At 42.4% G+C, this 17,009-nt stretch overlaps 1 protein-coding gene across 1 annotated transcript in view; it reads right to left on the minus strand.

The window, feature by feature from the left end:
• Positions 1–17,009, minus strand: part of LOC128053312 (coiled-coil domain-containing protein 162-like) — a 150,210-nt gene that overhangs the window by 47,960 nt on the left and 85,241 nt on the right. Inside the window, exons 22-25 of the mRNA XM_052645813.1 lie at positions 11,273–11,411; positions 3,368–3,521; positions 1,580–1,675; positions 368–523 (exon numbers count right to left, since the gene is read on the minus strand). Coding sequence (XP_052501773.1) covers positions 368–523; positions 1,580–1,675; positions 3,368–3,521; positions 11,273–11,411 — 545 coding nt within the window. The remainder of the gene's footprint in view (positions 1–367; positions 524–1,579; positions 1,676–3,367; positions 3,522–11,272; positions 11,412–17,009) is intronic.

A 17,009-nucleotide genomic window follows, 5' to 3' on the forward strand; every position in this document is an offset into this window, starting at 1 on the left:
GAGCCTCTATCATACCCTTCCAACTCCAGTCCTAAATGTGTGACTCACAAGGAAAAACAGCCAGTTGGAGTATTTGTTCAAACTGGTTTCAACGGACCACCCCCGACCTCAATGTCTGTTGTACTTCTAAAATTAAAAGAAACTGATATACCATTGATCATAGGATTTACTGTGAAAGAAAGCACTTTGGAGAGGGTCTGACTGGCTACTGCTGCCTCACTGCTGCTCCCGTGTGGCACTAGCACAGTCCTGGGACACTGGGAGAGGCTATGGGACAGATGAAGCACTCTAGTCCATCTCCCAAATAGAAAGGTCCTTCAGTACAACACACCACTGGTCAAGTATGTAGACTGTTCACCAAGAATACCTGTGTATTTTTGTCTGGTGTGGCCTGCTGTTCTGGGAGACCGTCCGTGATCATAGGATAGTTACTCAGAAGAACATCTTCCATTAGCAGTTGCATGCCTGCCAGCTCTCCATGAGCCACCTTGAGGTCAGGGCCACTCAGCCCACAGAGGCATAGCTAAAAACAAAAAGGAACAAAACCAAACCAAAACACCCAATTTGAACACTTCTATGTATCCTTTACATGTGGTCCTGGGGGAAGAAAACTAGGAGTAGTTGTGTTTACAAGCCCCATGCTCTCAATTATTTAAAAAAATCCATAAAAATCAGAGTAACATTTTTAGTTCAAAATCTGCCTTGAACATATTAGACATTTGGCTCTGTATGGAAGTCCAAGTTCCCCAAATGTTATGGTGGTGTCTGTATATGGTTGTATGAATATTGTGATACACGTATGAACAGGGAAAACACAGGAAAAAAACCAATATGATCTGTAACCATACACCAAAGTGGGGGACTCTGATTAATATTTTTAAACTATTTTTACTATTTTACTTAAAAAAAAAACTTTACTTTTGGAAAATTCTGAGCATATGCAAAGGAACAGTTTGCATATGTAAATATATGTAAACAGAACAGTTCTCATCACTCAGTCCCCAAAACCACCAACCTCTGCCCAGTTCTACCCCATCCTCATCACTCCCCACCTCCTCATTATTTTGAAGCAAATGTATCATTGATTTTCATGTTGTTGATAATACTTTTAAAAGTATTTTCTATTTTAATACAATAAGACTTGCTTGAACAATCAGAGGGAAACATACATTTGAAAGAAATTCTCCTTCTGAGTTCTGCTTAAGGAGTTCTCTTCCTACCACCGTAGGTGGGTCACGAGTCACACATCTCTGAACTGCCAGTCTGGGAGTTACTCTAAGAGGCCCAGAGAGTGACCAGAAATGGATGACTACTCCCCGAGATCATTATTAGCCGGAGAATTTCAGCTGATTCAAGTGTGATTCTAGCTGCAAACATGATTGTCTTCTGTCGTAAGAACACATGATTCACCCTGCAGCACTGGATTTATAGCTTCATAATCAAACACCTTGCTTATCTCATATTAATAAATTATTCACCACTGGCTAGAGTATGAAGGATTGGACCTACGGATGCAGTGACATCTGCTTTGCAGTCTGTATTCAGTTCTCTCTGAGACAAGCAGGAAGAACTATCTTACCTGCATGTGATATTCTAGGGTATCTGGGCTGCTACTTGTAACTGGAAATAGTCCTCCATCTTCCAGAAATGCTCTCCAAGGGAACAGCACAAATGCCTAAAAGAATCAAATAATAAATATAATAATGGTACATAATAATGTCCACAAGTAATAGGCATTTGTATATGAACAAGATGTCTTCATCTGTACACTAAAACATTATGGGATTACTTCTCTATTATATAGAAATAGTTCTTGATGAATAGTCTCTGATGATGCAGAGGAGAGAGTAATCATTTTGTTTTTTAAACTGATTTTTCAGAAAGTAACTAAACATATAAGGGTACTTAAAGTTTCAGTGTAAATAGTCAGCACTAGTGTTTGGAAGTCCCAGAATAGTATAAAACCAATGATACATATTTACAATCAACAAAAGTAAACTTACTCAACTTTTTTCAGTATTACAAACCTTAAATATTTGTCCTTTATCACCACTGTGCTCCAATCCTAGGCAACAACTCAAAACGAATGCTATGACATTACACATGGGTCTCTATCTTTTCCACATCACTGTCCAACAGCCAAGGCATTCCTACTCCATGGGGCATGACCTGCAGCCCAGGATAGAGTGGGCCTGTCCATCTGATTCCATTCTACAGTTTCAGACCTGGTACTGGCTTCAGACAATTCTCAAAGTTGGAGTTGATGCAGGTGGCAGGCAGCCAGGACACCTGCAACTACTTAATACCAAGCAATGCCCAAAGGCAGCAGGAGCAGGCCCAGCAGTCACAATCCAACCCTGTCTTCAGGTCTTCATGAGGGTCAAGGCTTGGGCCAAGGGTCATTGTCTTATAGCCAGGGAAAGTAAAAGTGTGAGACTTATATGGGGTTGATGCTGGCATTACCTGCCTTAGCTTTGTAACATAAAAACATTAAGTTGGAGGTTTTGGAGTCAAAAGATACGGGCTTGTGAGGTGATTTTAAAGATATGTCCACAGGGATTTCCCTGGAGGTCCAGTGGTTAAGACTCTGAGTTTCTACTGTAGGGGGCATGGGTTTGATCCCTGGTTAGAGGACTAAGATCCTGAATGCCATGTAACATGGCAAAAAAACAGAAGTGTCCACAAATTTTTTGATTCTGTTTCCACTAAGAGTTGGAGCACCTTGACCTTGACCACAGCCTCATGAGAGATTGTGAGCTGGAACTGCCCAGCTAAACTGTACCCAGACTCATGAACCTCAGAAACTGTATGAGATAATGAATGTCTATTGTGTTAATATGCTGTATTTGGGGTTAATTTGCTCTGAAGCCATAAAAAGCTAATACAGTTTGTGACCTAGTGTTGCCAGGACTGCATAGCAGTCTGATCTCTGGCCTTCCTGACCTCAAACTCTTTAGTTGTAGCAGGTGAGTAATAGAGTTGGTGCCTAGGAGCAATAATAGTTGCCAGGATTACATTTGATAACACATATTGTTATTGGGCTGTTCAAAACTCAGCTGCTGACCTAATTTATGTATCATAATTGCTATCATTATTATTTATTACATGAAAGAGATCAGGTGTTGGTTTTGCTACCAGCTGTGAGCAGATAAGCTGTTATCCCAATTAGCCCGTTAAGCGGTTTGGAGACAGAGCTCCTGACTAGAAATAACAGCAAGCCACAGGGGCCCTCTCTACTGTATGAGTGAAGGGGAGCTTACCAAGGCCAATGGGTATTTCGGCATGAAGAGCCTCCTATGCACAATGCACATTTTATCACAAAATGTGCTCTTAACACATCTCAGAACAAAAATAGCTCTCAACACACCTGGAGGCTCTGTGGATCCAGCGGTTGTGGTAGGCTGAGCTGGGAAGCAAAAATGCTCTTCATTGGAGAGTTGCTCAGTGATGGCAACCCATGGTACATGCCGTCTGTGACAGACTGGTAGGCAGAAGCATTTCCAGCTGCCAAAAATGTTCGTCTACCAAAACAGGAAAGCAATCTCATTAAAAGCAGTTACTCAAGTTTCTAAAGCTCAAAACTCTCTTCAAGGCTATTTGTAGCAAGATAATATTTTGAGATGTCAACAGGTTTCTTCTTCTTCGGCAACATCATCCCTCATTTATTTTTCTCTACCACTGCCCTTCACTCTCACAATTCATAGCTCTCAAGGGAAAGACAGTTATCCTCTAGACCAGTGCTGTCTAACAGGGTAAGTTGAGGGGATCCAAAAGGTCCCCAGGACAAAAGGGATCTTTTGCCTAAATCTTCCATAGACTTGGATCAAGTCATGCATAAAAAAGAGATTAGCAATGATTGAGGGAGATGTTATCCCTGATGGGAGTGAGGCAGTCTCTCAGAGATTAGCAGATAATCAAGGGTTGAGGAAAGACCTGCGGAGTGCCTAAGACCCCACAAGGCAGTGTCCAAGTGGGGTGCTGAGCAGCAGGCCAACCAGAAGAGATCTGGGGTTGAATAGAGATGGGTGAGGTACCACTCCTCTTCAACTGCTAGGATGACCTATAAGCACCCCAGAACTTAGATCACCTCTGAGAAGCATAAAGGAGGAGAAGGTGTGGTATAAGGCCTAAGTTAAGATCCATTATTAGTGCTGCCTTGACATCTGGTAAAACTGGGAGGGCCTTGAATGACCTAACTACAAGTTTCCCTCCCTATGGAGGGAAGGTCCCCTAGTCAAACATAAGGACCTATGTTTATTTACTTTCCTTATCATAGGGACCGAGTATAATTCCTGCTTATCCATCCACAAGCAGTGGTTTCCAGTTCCCTGCCAGACCACAAAATTATTCCGATGAACCAAGCACATCCTCCTATGTGCCTTCAATAGGCACCACATCCTCTTGACACTCAAAGCCTGCCTCTCAAGCCCCTAGCTGTTCACTCTGTTCACAAGTACAAATCTTCTGTGGCCTTATGTGGCATGCAATGTTCTGTTCCCCTTGGCCATGAGTATATGTAACTAGTAAACTGCTGTTGATCTCATTTGACCAGTATTTAAAGTTATATGTTTGGTCATCCCAATAACCTTGGAACAGAATCCTTCCCTCACCAACAAGGTGAAAAGGAGGCATTTAAAACAAAGGTAAAGGGGGATGATCTTGAAGTAATTGATTTTATATCTCAAATTCACCACTTTAAATTCTAAATATGGCTGAATGACATAGAATTGAAAAAAGTAGGGGCTTATGAACTTAAGTTCAAAGACAGATAAAGGGAGCTCTCTATTTGCATATCAAACCATTGTACTAGTGCAAAAATCATATTACCCTTTTCACATCCTTGTTAGAATTAACAAAAGATAGTTGCATACAGTTATATTCTGAGACACTGAATAAAAACACTGATTTATCCTGATAGTTCAAGGATGGAACCTGGAGTTGCTCATGCTCAGTGGATATGACCATTTTCTCCTGTTTCTCATATTGTTCACATGCTTTCTCATGATTCTCAATGGGCCCTGCCAAGGGACCTGTGATTCACTCAACACACTGATGTTTCAAGCATCTACTATGTACAGGATACTGTGTCAGGAACTGAGATACAAAGATGCTGCTGCTGCTGCCACATTCGTGTCCGACTCTGTGCGACCCCATAGACGGCAGCCCACCAGGCTCCCCCATCCCTGGGATTCTCCAGGCAAGAACACTGGAGTCGGTTGCCATTTCCTTCTCCAATGCAGGAAAGTGAAAGTGAAGTCGCTCAGTTGTGTCCAACTCTTAGCGACCCCATGGACTGCAGCCTACCAGGCTCCTCTGTCCATGGGATTCTCCAGGCAAGAGTACTCGAGTGGGTTGCCATTTCCTTAGCGCAGACAAAAAATGTTGCCTGCTGTACCAGTTAACAAAGAATGCTGCCTGCCACCAAGCCATCAGCAAATGCAGCTGCCTTCCAATGGTGCACTCTGAAGGGAATTCAGGATAGAAAAAAACAGGATACTGGGTCTAGATAAGATGCATAGCTAAGAAATAATTTTAATGAGTCCAGATTCTTACCTCTTCCCACACATAGAAAAGCACTAAAATCATTAACTTGTGATGTCTGTCTTTTGTGATTAGCAGTAATTCTTTGCTGTTTGATCACATGAGTTTTTGTTACTGCTATTGGTCAGCCCAAACTCCTCCATATCCCAGCTCCTCCCTTACTTCTTCAGATTAGATACTTAGCTATCTGACAAATTGTCTCCCAGGCTATAGTCTTCAGTAAGGTTCCAGAATAAAATATTTGTGAATTCTAAGTTGTGCCTTTTTCTTTAGTCAGTGGCACTAAAAAGCAGGGTATTCTAATGGAAACATTTCTTTTTGGTCCAAAATCAGAGCACAGAAGCCCAATATCCCAATAAATCTCTCCTTGGTTGACTCCTTCAATGTCACTCCTGTACTTCTCTCCTACCAATCCACACAATTCTCTCTCTCTCAGCCTCTGGGCCCAGCTTTGTTCACATCTTATTGTTTAATCCTTGACTGTATTGCTCATATTTTAAAATTCCATTCTTGTTTATTATGATGTTTTAACATCTTTAAAAACAATAACAAAAACCCTGCTGGCTGGGGAGAGACTGTTCCTTCCTCTGTAGCCAATTCTTGAAGACAACTGAAGGCCTAGCATGCTTTTGATACCCAAACAAACCAGTCTGAGCCATACCTCCTCTGATCTCTGCAACCCAGGAGGCAATATTCCTCTCATTTAATCATCCTAGGGCTAATTAACAGGCAACTAGAGACCAACATGGGCTTCCCTGGTGGCTCAGACAGTAAATAAATTGCTGCAATGTGGGAGACCTGGGTTTGATCCCTGGGTTAGGGAGATTCCCCTGGAGGAGGGCATGGCAACCCACTCCAGTATTCTTGCCTGGAGAATTCCAAGGACAGAGGAGCCTGGTAGGCTATAGTCCATGGGGTTGCAAAGAGTTGGACATGACTGAGTGATTAAGAATAGAACAGAGACCAACCCTACAGCCCAAAGCCTGCTGGAATTATTCAAACTAGCAGACCTTAAAATGTTCCCCTGCTCTGCCTTGCCTTTCTAGGCCATGGCCTAAGCACTCTCTTTGCTCCTGACCCATGGCCCTGTGCAGCGTGGCATGATGGATGTGTCTAGGAACTGAATATAATTTTATTTCCCTGAGTCTCTCCTGTATCTCCTCCTGTGATTGCACTAGATTGATTATCACATAAAAGAACACAGAACAATGACTTGTTCTTTTATCTTGCTAAATTTGTGCAGTTTTTAACTAAGGGCCACAAACAACCACTATTATTGGGAGAGTTTTAGAGCCCTGAACACATACTAGGTCTATTAATTTATACATACTTGGCGACTATTAAAAAATAACACAATTCAGATATAAATATGACTGCTACTCTAAGTGACAGAATCATAGCATATGATATACTGTCTGGAGAGACCAGAGTCAGTTAGATTCTAGGCATCACCACTGATCAAATCACTGGTTATCCTAGTCCCACTTTCTTAATTCTTCAGTTAAGATCACTGTCCTTGGGAGGTCCCACATCCCCTTTATCAATAGAACTGTTTATTAAGAAGCTGAACAAAATAATGCCATGTAAAGAAATGAGTTTCAAGATGGTATCTAACATTTTTAGCACTATATCCTCTTTTTTTTCCTTCCTCTCCATGGATCCCATATTTTGAAAGCTTTTTTTTTTTTTAACCAAATTAAGCATTCTCCTGCTTTCAACTCAAAGCCACATAAGCACCTAGCCTAAGCTCTGAGCTGCAGGAAGAGATAAAGAAATATGATATAAAGGAAAGAACAGGGCTTTGGAGTCTGACAAACTGTGTTAATGTAAGGTCTGTTACAACAAGCATGTGACCCTGGGGCAGTCATGCAACTTCTCTCTATCCCCTCATCTGTAAAGATGGTAATGTAACTGCTTTCTCACGGAGTTGGCACATGGTAGGAGTTCAATCAAAGCAAGTTTCCTCTCCTCCTTATCTTACTCATTCTTATGATTCCAGTTTAAAAAAGAAAGAAATGTGACATTTTCTTTACTGCAAAACTTTTGGACAAATATGTCTTTTTCATCATACCTTTAGAAATACTGAAAACAGCTTATTGTGATAGCTCTCTCAGACCCTCAGTTGGTAAACCCTGGCCTGCACCTTCTGCTGGGCTAGCTCTAATCAGTGCAGCTTGCCAGCAGCACTCAAGTTAGAGGGAAACCCATAGGAATGAAAAGTCAATTTGTTGCTTGTGCCAGTGGTACACCTGCCAACCGCCAGCTCCTAATAAAGTCAGGTCTTCCCAGCAGCCCACTAAAATACAACTATAGATGCCTCACATCCTCCGAACGGTTTTGCCACACTCCAGCTGCCTTACTGTCAACAAGAGTCAAGGGTTTCCTAGAATGCCAGTCATCTTGTGTGTGAGTTACCCATAGTGTGATCCCAGGTAAACTGGCTCCAGCCACAGGGAGCAGGGAATTCATGGAGCATGTGCTAGGTTTTTTCCTGGATGCAAGGATATATATAAGAAAACAAAACCCAAAAAACAGCTGCAAAGTAGTCCTGAGGAGGCCAGGAAAAAGTCATGGCTCTTCACTTCTCAGATGCTGGAGACCAGGATGTCATGAGGGCTTCTCTGTATTTCCCAGAAATCCCCAGATAACTCTGAAGCACACTTTAATATCTGTGTGTTCAGAGACACTTAAACTAGATGAGCATAAAAATAAATTGAAAAATGAAAAGAAAATCAACACAAATTCAAGGACTAAAAAAACTGGTGTTGCTTCTTCAGAGATCCCTTGATGTACTCCTAAATAAGGCTTATGGCAGGAAGTTAAGGCACCTTTGATTTATTTCCTCAAACTCCTCCTTTTTACAGTAATCACTCTGAACATCAACAACACATTCAGATTAGTGGCACTTTTCAAGGCATATGTTTTATTCCTATAGAGTTCCTCTGAGGAACTTTCTTTTTTTTCTTCTTTCTCTCCATTCTTGAATTTCAAAGGAATTCAATCCTTTAAATCAGGGAGTGGCAAACTCTTTCTTAAAGGGTTGGATAGTAAATATTTTCAGCTTCATGGAAGCATATGATCTCCACTGCAACTATTCAACTCTGTGGTTATAATGTGAGAGCAGCCAGAGGTTATCCATAAATGAATAGGCAGGGCTGTGTTCCCAAAAAAAACCCTCCATTTCTGGACACTGAAACTTGAATTCCTCAGAATTTTTATGTGTCACAAAATACTACTCTTAAATTCCCCCCGCCTCAACCACTTAAACACCAGCCTTAGCCCGCAGGCCTTACAAAATCAAGCAGGGGCCTATGATTTCTAACTTAAACAGATGAATTTGATTAAATCACTGTACCACACAAGCATTTATCTTTGGCACAAATGATTAATTCACTGGAAATTAAACATAAACTCAATTCTCAGGCATTTCTTGCATTGGCTAATAAATAACTTTTATAGGTGGTGGACATGCCCAGAGGTGAATGGCAGGCCTTAGGCAATGTGATTCTGACACCATTGGAGGACACACCGATTTGCATCAGGTTCTTGCCTGAGTTTGGCAACAGAGGCAGAGAGAAACTTCTGTGCTTAGAAACATGCATCTTTCTGGCACCCTAAGCTGGTTTGTGCCACAGTGAAGCAGGTGCCAGGTAATGAGGACTCCATGGGGCCACTGTCCTGAGCTATATCCTGCCTCTCCTCCCCTGGTCTATGGAAGTATGCTGCTTTCATTTCAGACGAGAGTTTCTTCTTTTCAAACTCTGAAGAAAGCTTTGGTTTACGAAAGAAAAAGGTTTCCTGGAATAAAAGTCCTATTTACCCAGAGTTGGCGAGCTCTGGGAAGGGCCAGGGAACTTCCTCAAGCTTTCTGTCTCTTTTGGTTATCTGAGGACTTATTGCTCGCAGGTTCAGCACAAAGTGTTAATAAAATCCTCAAGTAGAATGACACTGATCTTTCACTTCTCTTTTTCTCCTGCCTCCTGTCTTCTCTTCAGAGTTTCCCTTTCCATCCATCTTGCTGCTGTCTGGCATCCATCCTAGGTCTCAGGCTTTGGAGTCAAATGCACCTAGGTTCTAATCCTGGTCTGCTGCTTACTAGCTGTGTGACTCCAAACTCACACACAACCTAAAGGGCTCTGAAGAAATAAAGGGCTGGAGGAAATGCTGTAAATGAAGGACTCTTGGTTCCTTCTGAGGTCCTCTGAAAAATATACTGACTATAGAATACTGAAACCAGACATAGGACACGTGACCCTCCATTCCTGCAGACTGAGTATGCCAGGGCAGAGAAAGCCCCCAAAAGCAATTCCTAGGGGAAGCAGAGGAGAAGGCAATGGCACCCCACTCCAGTACTCTTGCCTGGAGAATCCCATGGATGGAGGAGCCTGGTAGGCTGTGGTCCATGGGGTCATGAAGAGTCTGACACGACTGAGTGACTTTGCTTTCACTTTTCACTTTCATGCACTGGAGAAGGAAATGGCAACCACTCCAGTGTTCTTGCCTGGAGAATCCCTGGAACGGCGGAGCCTGGTGGGCTGCCGTCTATGGGGTTGCACAGAGTCGGACATGATTGAAGCGACTTAGCAGCAGCAGCAGCAGCAGTAGCAGCAGCAGGGGAAGCAGAGCGGTTTCCCTGGGAGAACAGGAGCAAGATGAACTCCATGGAGCTGGAATTCCAAAAGAATTTCTGGGGTATAGTCCTATTTCTTCAGTCTGTGTAAATTCCCTGCAAATTCTGACTTGAGATTTTCAGAGCCCACAGGGCTAATGAATGGCCACCCTGACAATTAGTCAGATCGTTTATATCCTCCCTACTTGACAAAGCTATAGCTCCCAAAGCAACCTGTCAATAAAAAAACCAACCAAACAAAAAAACAAATAGCCTGATTATTTTTGTCCTGCTGAATTTGCATTCTAAATCCAGAGTCCTCTGATGCTCAGAGTAAAGAAAAAGCAGAGAGAGAAAACATTAGGTTAAGTATAAACTCCAAATTTCTATTCTCTGTGGACACTCATGCCAAACGGTTGGAAATGATTATAATCCACAGATAAGAGTACTGCCCTCCAAGGTCCCCCTCAGTTCCCCTAAATACCCACACTGGGAATTTATTAAATGAAGTTAATTTTGACAATTTAAGAATAAGCAGGGACTCTCAGGTCTAACCTCTTCCCTTCCCATGTACAATTTATTATTTATACAGGAAACATTGTGATTCTTAATTCAAACTAGTTTTTTGATCAATCATGACTCATTAACCAAACAAACATTCTTTTTTGATGCAGAGTATTTAATACCTACAAGGCTAGAGGTAAATTAAGTGATTTATAAATTTAACTCAGGTAGTCAATTTTGTTGGTTTCAGATGTGCAGTGAAATTCTGTTCTTCTGAAAGGTAATTAAGGGCTGAAAAAAGTAAAACTTGGTAGGAAGAATAATCTTCAGCAGTATAAAAAAATATAATTCCCCATAAAACAGTCTGTTATGCAAATTAACTACATTGGAATCACATTTAACAAAATCAAGAATATTATTATCTAACAAGAACACAGTCCACCTGGACAGCCTTTGTAGCAGAACACATTTGGTAGCCGCAGTGCTTGGGATCAGGTTGTGCCCTTGACTATTTTAAGCTCATTATCTAATCATGCCAAGAGTGGCCTCCCTCTGTGAGCACTTAGAAACACCTGCCCCACAGAATTTACTAGACAGGAATAGCCCTCCAGCCCTTACCGGATGAGGTACCTCACTGCAGCGTCAAACTGCAGAAACATAACCTCCCTTTGGAGGAGAAGGACTTGGGACACCAGAGTTGGGTCTTGAGGGCTCTGGAGGCTGTCAATCATTTTCTGCAGCTCTTGAAGTTCAGATCCTAGAAGACAGATGACATTTTAAGTCAAACAAATTGAAATACAGGCTACCCAGCTACCCTGTGAACCATCATTTCACCTCCAAAGCTAACTTTTTACCTAAATCGACTTCTGTTTGTTTGTTTGTGAGTATACTAATTAAATATTTTACAAGATCAACGAAGTCTTATGTTCCAGAACCCAAGGCCTGATTTATCTTTTCTTCCTTCCTTCCTTCCTTCCTTCTTTCCTCCCTCAGGAATATAGTAACTTCCATTGCTTTTCAGCAGAATAAGAACATACTGCTGAAAGTAAGTTTCAAAGTATGCAAGGCTATAGACTCTAAATAGATTGAAAAAAGAAATTACAAGGAATGGGAAAGGTATAGGTCTCAGTAAATCTATTCAGTTCAGTTCAGTCGCTCAGTCGCATCCAACTCTTTGCGACCCCATGAATTGCAGCACGCCAGGCCTCCCTGTCCATCACCATCGCCCGGAATTCACTCAGACTCACATCCATCGAGTCCGTGACGCCATCCAGCCATCTCATCCTTGGTCGTCCCCTTCTCCTCCTGCCCCCAATCCCTCCCAGCATCAGAGTCTTTTCCAATGAGTCAACTCTTTGCATGAGGTGGCCAAAGTACTGGAGCTTCAGCTTTAGCATCATTCCTTCCAAAGAAATCCCAGGGTTGACCTTCAGAACGGACTGGTTGGTTGGATCTCCTTGCAGTCCAAGGGACTCTCAAGAGTCTTCTCCAACATCACAGTTCAAAAGCATCCATTCTTCGGCACTCAGCCTTCTTCACAGTCCAACTCTCATATCCATACATGACCACTGGAAAAACCATAGCCTTGACTAGATAGACCTTAGTCGGCAAAGTAATGTCTCTGCTTTTGAATATACTATCTAGGTTGGTCATAACTTTTCTTCCAAGGAGTAAGTGTCTTTTAATCTCATGGCTGCAATCACCATCTGCAGTGATTTTGGAGCCCCCAAAAATAAAGTCTGACACTGTTTCCACTGTTTCCCCATCTATTTCCCATGAAGCGATGGGACCAGATGCCATGATCTTCGTTTTCTGAATGTTGAGCTTTAAGCCAACTTTTTCGCTCTCCTCTTTCACTTTCATCAAGAGGCTCTTTAGCTCCTCTTCACTTTCTGCCATAAGGGTGGTGTCATCTGCATATCTGAGGTTATTGATATTTCTCCTGGCAGTCTTGATTCCAGCTTGTGTTTCTTCCAGTCCAGAGTTTCTCATGATGTACTCTGCATAGAAGTTAAACAAGCAGAGTGAGAATATACAGCCTTGAAGTACTCCTTTTCCTATTTGGAACCAGTCTGTTGTTCCATGTCCAGTTCTGTTGCTTCCTGACCTGCATACAGATTTCTCAAGAGGCAGGTTAGGTGTTCTGGTATTCCCATCTCTTTTAGAATTTTCCACAGTTTATTGTGATCCACACACTCAAAGGCTTTGGCATAGTCAATAAAGCAGAAATAGATGTTTTTCTGGAACTCTCTTGCTTTTTCCATGATCCAGCAGATGTTGGCAATTTGATCTCTGGTTCCTCTGCCTTTTCTAAAACCAGCTTGAACTTCAGGGAGTTCACAGTTCACATATTGCTGAAGCCTGGCTTGGAGAATTTTGGGGCCTGAAATTATTATAAACCAGTGGCCATTTCTTACAGCCCTACCATTCAAATCAACACTGGCATAGACTCATCCTGTCAATGGCTCATGGATTAAACAAGACTCAAGACCATCCAAGGAGCCAAAAATACGTATACATATATGTATACACAAACATACAGCCTTCTAGGAGATTCACATCATTTCAGGAGTAGATGTGAGAGATCCTAAATAGGCTTATTTCTTGGACCCTTATCCTAAAGGATTTATATGTGTTTTGGATGGAAATTTAAGCTAGGGGCCTTTTACGGTACTCAATACTGGTTTGAGGAACCTGGCCTGGGTCTAGATGGCTGTACTAGCATCTCTATTATTGGCTCAGGAAATGAGGCACTCAGAATGGGGAAGCACAGAAAAAAAAAATCATGGTCCTTAGGGAGCACTGGTGGGGTGGGCGGGTGGGCCCTGTTTCCAGGTCTACAGAATGTCAGCTGATGTGAAATGCTCATCAGCTCCCTGTGGAGACAGTAATAGTTTTCTACTTGAGAGGACATCCCTGCTATGCAAAGAGAAGCAATGTGGAAACTGATCACCATCCCTGATTGTAGCCCAAGGCAGAAGTGAGATGGGAGACCTATGAAGCATTTCCAAAGTTAGGCTGTATAAACAGCTCACCCAGACTTGAGCAGCCTTGTACCCTAACTGGCCTGGTACTGGAACTCTGTCTATGTTTCTGGGATGGAAGGCAGGGGACTGAGAACAGGGAGGCTGTCCACAAGAGCCTGATCAGGGAAGAACCAGGTCTGAGAATGGTTGCCAACATGTGCTTGCAATATGGGATCTTGGCTTTAGAAAAGGATGTGAAGTAGCTCAGTTGTGTCCGACTCTTTGCAACCCGGTGGACTGTAGCCTACCAGGCTCCTCCCTCCATGGGATTCTCCAGGCAAGAATACTGGAGTGGGTTGCCATTTCCTTCTCCAGGGGATTTTCCCACCCAGGGATCGAATCCAGGTCTCCTGCATTGCAGGCAGACGCTTTAACCTCTGAGCCACCAGGGAAGCTCATCCTTAGAAAAGGATGAGCAGTCCAGATTTCATACCCATTGGACATTTTACACATAACAGAAGAATATTTGGGGCATATTTTTCCAACCACAAAAGAATTGGGGTCAATCATTAGACTTTTTATGAATCCTTTATAAATCTGATGGTTATATCAGGCTGAAAAGAAACTTCCACAGCAAATGGTACAAGAACTCAAAGAATTCTGTGGTGGATGGAAGGAGGGGTAGTCAGTGAGCCTTATTTGTTCAAGGTCTAGTGTGCTTGGTCTACAAGCAATACACTCTGTCAGGCTATGCAGTAACCAGGAGAAAAAGTTTGTAATCCCCTGCAATGACAATAAAAAAAAAAGAATATAAAGTTGCACATACCCTGTGATTAAAGCTCTGTAAAATGTATTTGAGCAAGGGTTAGAAGGAAGTAAAGTAAAATTATTTCACTTGTTAGAATAGTTGGATTATGCGTGATTTTTCTCATTATTTCCATTATTGTTTATAAAATTCTGTGTGTGCACTTTTACACAGTCACTTCCCAGCAAAACTATGTGCTGGCAGATGGCATTATCATTAAAATATAGGTACAGAGGAGGGCCTACCTTTTCTTAGTTACACACTGATAATACTGCTCATTTGGGACTTTTTCTGTGGGGTCGCACTGCTCAGAGGGAGCAGGGATGGTGGGCATGGGCAGGGAAGGCAGCCTGTCTGTGAGGATGGGGCAGGTGGTTGCATGTGGTCATGGAGGGGGGCGATGGTGGGGGAAGGAGGAGACTCTCCACTAGGAAACAAATGAGCCTTTTCTTGTGCCTTTCCACAGGAGGGTTCTGTGTGGGAAATCAGAAAGAGAAGAATCACAGTGGCCCAGCCTCCATGTGAAAACTCAAAGCCAGTACCTTTTGTTCCTGAAACCCTAAGTTCAGTGTGTAGTGTCTGGGTTTCTTTGGTCTCCTAATCCTTTACAAGGAAATCACAATGTAAACTCCCACATTCTGATTACATCTTCTGCTTCACACTGACTCCAAAGGGAGTTGCTGGCCTTCAGGGAAGGAGAGAATTTGGCAGGGTCCACAGAACTAGTCCACAGTGTCTAAGAGCTGCTTCCTCTGTCAAGTGGGAGGACCACAGCTGAAATTTGAAGTGTTTCTTAAAAAAAATTTTTTTTTAAGTACATAAGTCTACGTATGTCCTTTTATCTAATCCAAATAATTCTGAAACGGCTAAAGGGAGTTGGGTGGGTATATGAACAGATCCATCTCATCTTTTCACCTTAGTTCTCCTTGCCTCCTCTGGGAAGCAGGCCAGGAACTAAGCAGCCTAGCCTTTAAAAAAGATGATTATCTTACAGTGGAATTTTTTTTAGTTCAGTTTGCTCTTTATCTATTTTCAGCAAAGCAAAGTATGTAAAACTTTGTACATTCTCCCTGGAGCACAAATATTTTTACTGGCAACATGACAACATGTAGGTCTCTAATTGCACACCTCAGAAAGCCTGGACCCCCAGATATTTCAATGGTTTCCAGTTCATAAGCATACAAATAGTAAGAAACCAACTGCCTTCCTGCTCAGTTCTAGGTCCTCAACAATTGGGCCTTATTTTCTACTATCCCTCAGTGTCGCACTGGTGGGTTCATCCTTCTGGACTGGCCACGTGTAGCCTGTTTCCTTTGCCAGCATCCTCTTTTCATCCTCCTGCAGGACAAGCCCTTCTATTTTTCTCCACTGATTCAAGTGGGGGTAGGTCCCCCCCAGATCATCTTCTGGGTGGGCTTCTCCTCTCCCAGCTGCTATAGAACTTCCTACGCAGGGACTTCTGGAAACACAGCTCTGGCTCTTCCTCATCTCCATATAACACCTGTCTGCCCTTCTTGAGGTGGGGGCGGCACTTTTCCTGGCCTATTCTCCTTTCTTCTTTTCCTCAACTAACGTCCAGCTCCATACCCCCCAACATCCAGCTCTACTGAGAGCATTTTAGTTTATTTTCTGAGTAAACCCCTTTTACAACAGTCCCAAGATTAGCAAAAGGAAAGGAGCTAAGAGTGCTTTGGAACTTCTGTAATTTCTTGATGCTTGTTGAAGACTTGCTAGTAGGCCTGCAGTAATTCTGAGCTTTCTCTGCTGGGGCAGCACCAACCTCATTCCTTCATGCTGGCTATCCTCAGATATAGGCATCAATCTCCCTCCTGGAACAAGTCAGAATCTCCCACAAACACTTCTTTGATGCACTGGCCAGAGAGGAATAGATTCAAATTATATCACATTTGTTTTAAGATCACTTAGGTTTAAATAGGCATGTTACCTCATTGTTTTGGCTCTTCTCACACTTTAAAATCCTTGGCTACTATGTTATAATATATTGATATCAATTAATTAATATTTACATGACCAATGACATAATTTGGATGGGAGTCAAATTATTAAAATAGTAAGATTAGTTTCACTGCTTTTGATAAACCCAGTTTACTAAGCATCTCAGTGTCTTTATCTCATGTATTTATCCGAGAAGTTGTGCTGAGTTGGATTAGCAATGGGCAGATAAAACTAAAGCCTCAACTGTTCTTACTGACAGGACTACCAAGTGGGTCTTGTTAGCTACCTAAGGGCTGTCCGCAAGGCTTTGACCTTTCAGGAAGGCCAGGAGGGGAAAGGGAATGAAAGCAAACTAGTATTTAAAGGGTATTTGTACATCCTTCTAAACTTTTTACAGATTCTAATCCACAGAATAACCTTCTAAGATAGTTATCATCACCCTTATTCTACAGATGACAACAGAGACCCAGAGAGTAAAGAGCCCAGCTTCCAGTAATCCAAGTGACAGAGGCAGGGCAAAACCCCAGGCCCCCCAGTTCTCACTTGGCATACTTCGTGGTTTAGCCAACAAATGTGGAATCAATCAGTTTGGAGACAGTATATGACGGGACTTTCCCTTTGCCATTTT

This window comes from Budorcas taxicolor, chromosome 9, assembly GCF_023091745.1.
Source record: "Budorcas taxicolor isolate Tak-1 chromosome 9, Takin1.1, whole genome shotgun sequence".
Taxonomy (NCBI): Eukaryota; Metazoa; Chordata; class Mammalia; order Artiodactyla; family Bovidae; genus Budorcas; species Budorcas taxicolor.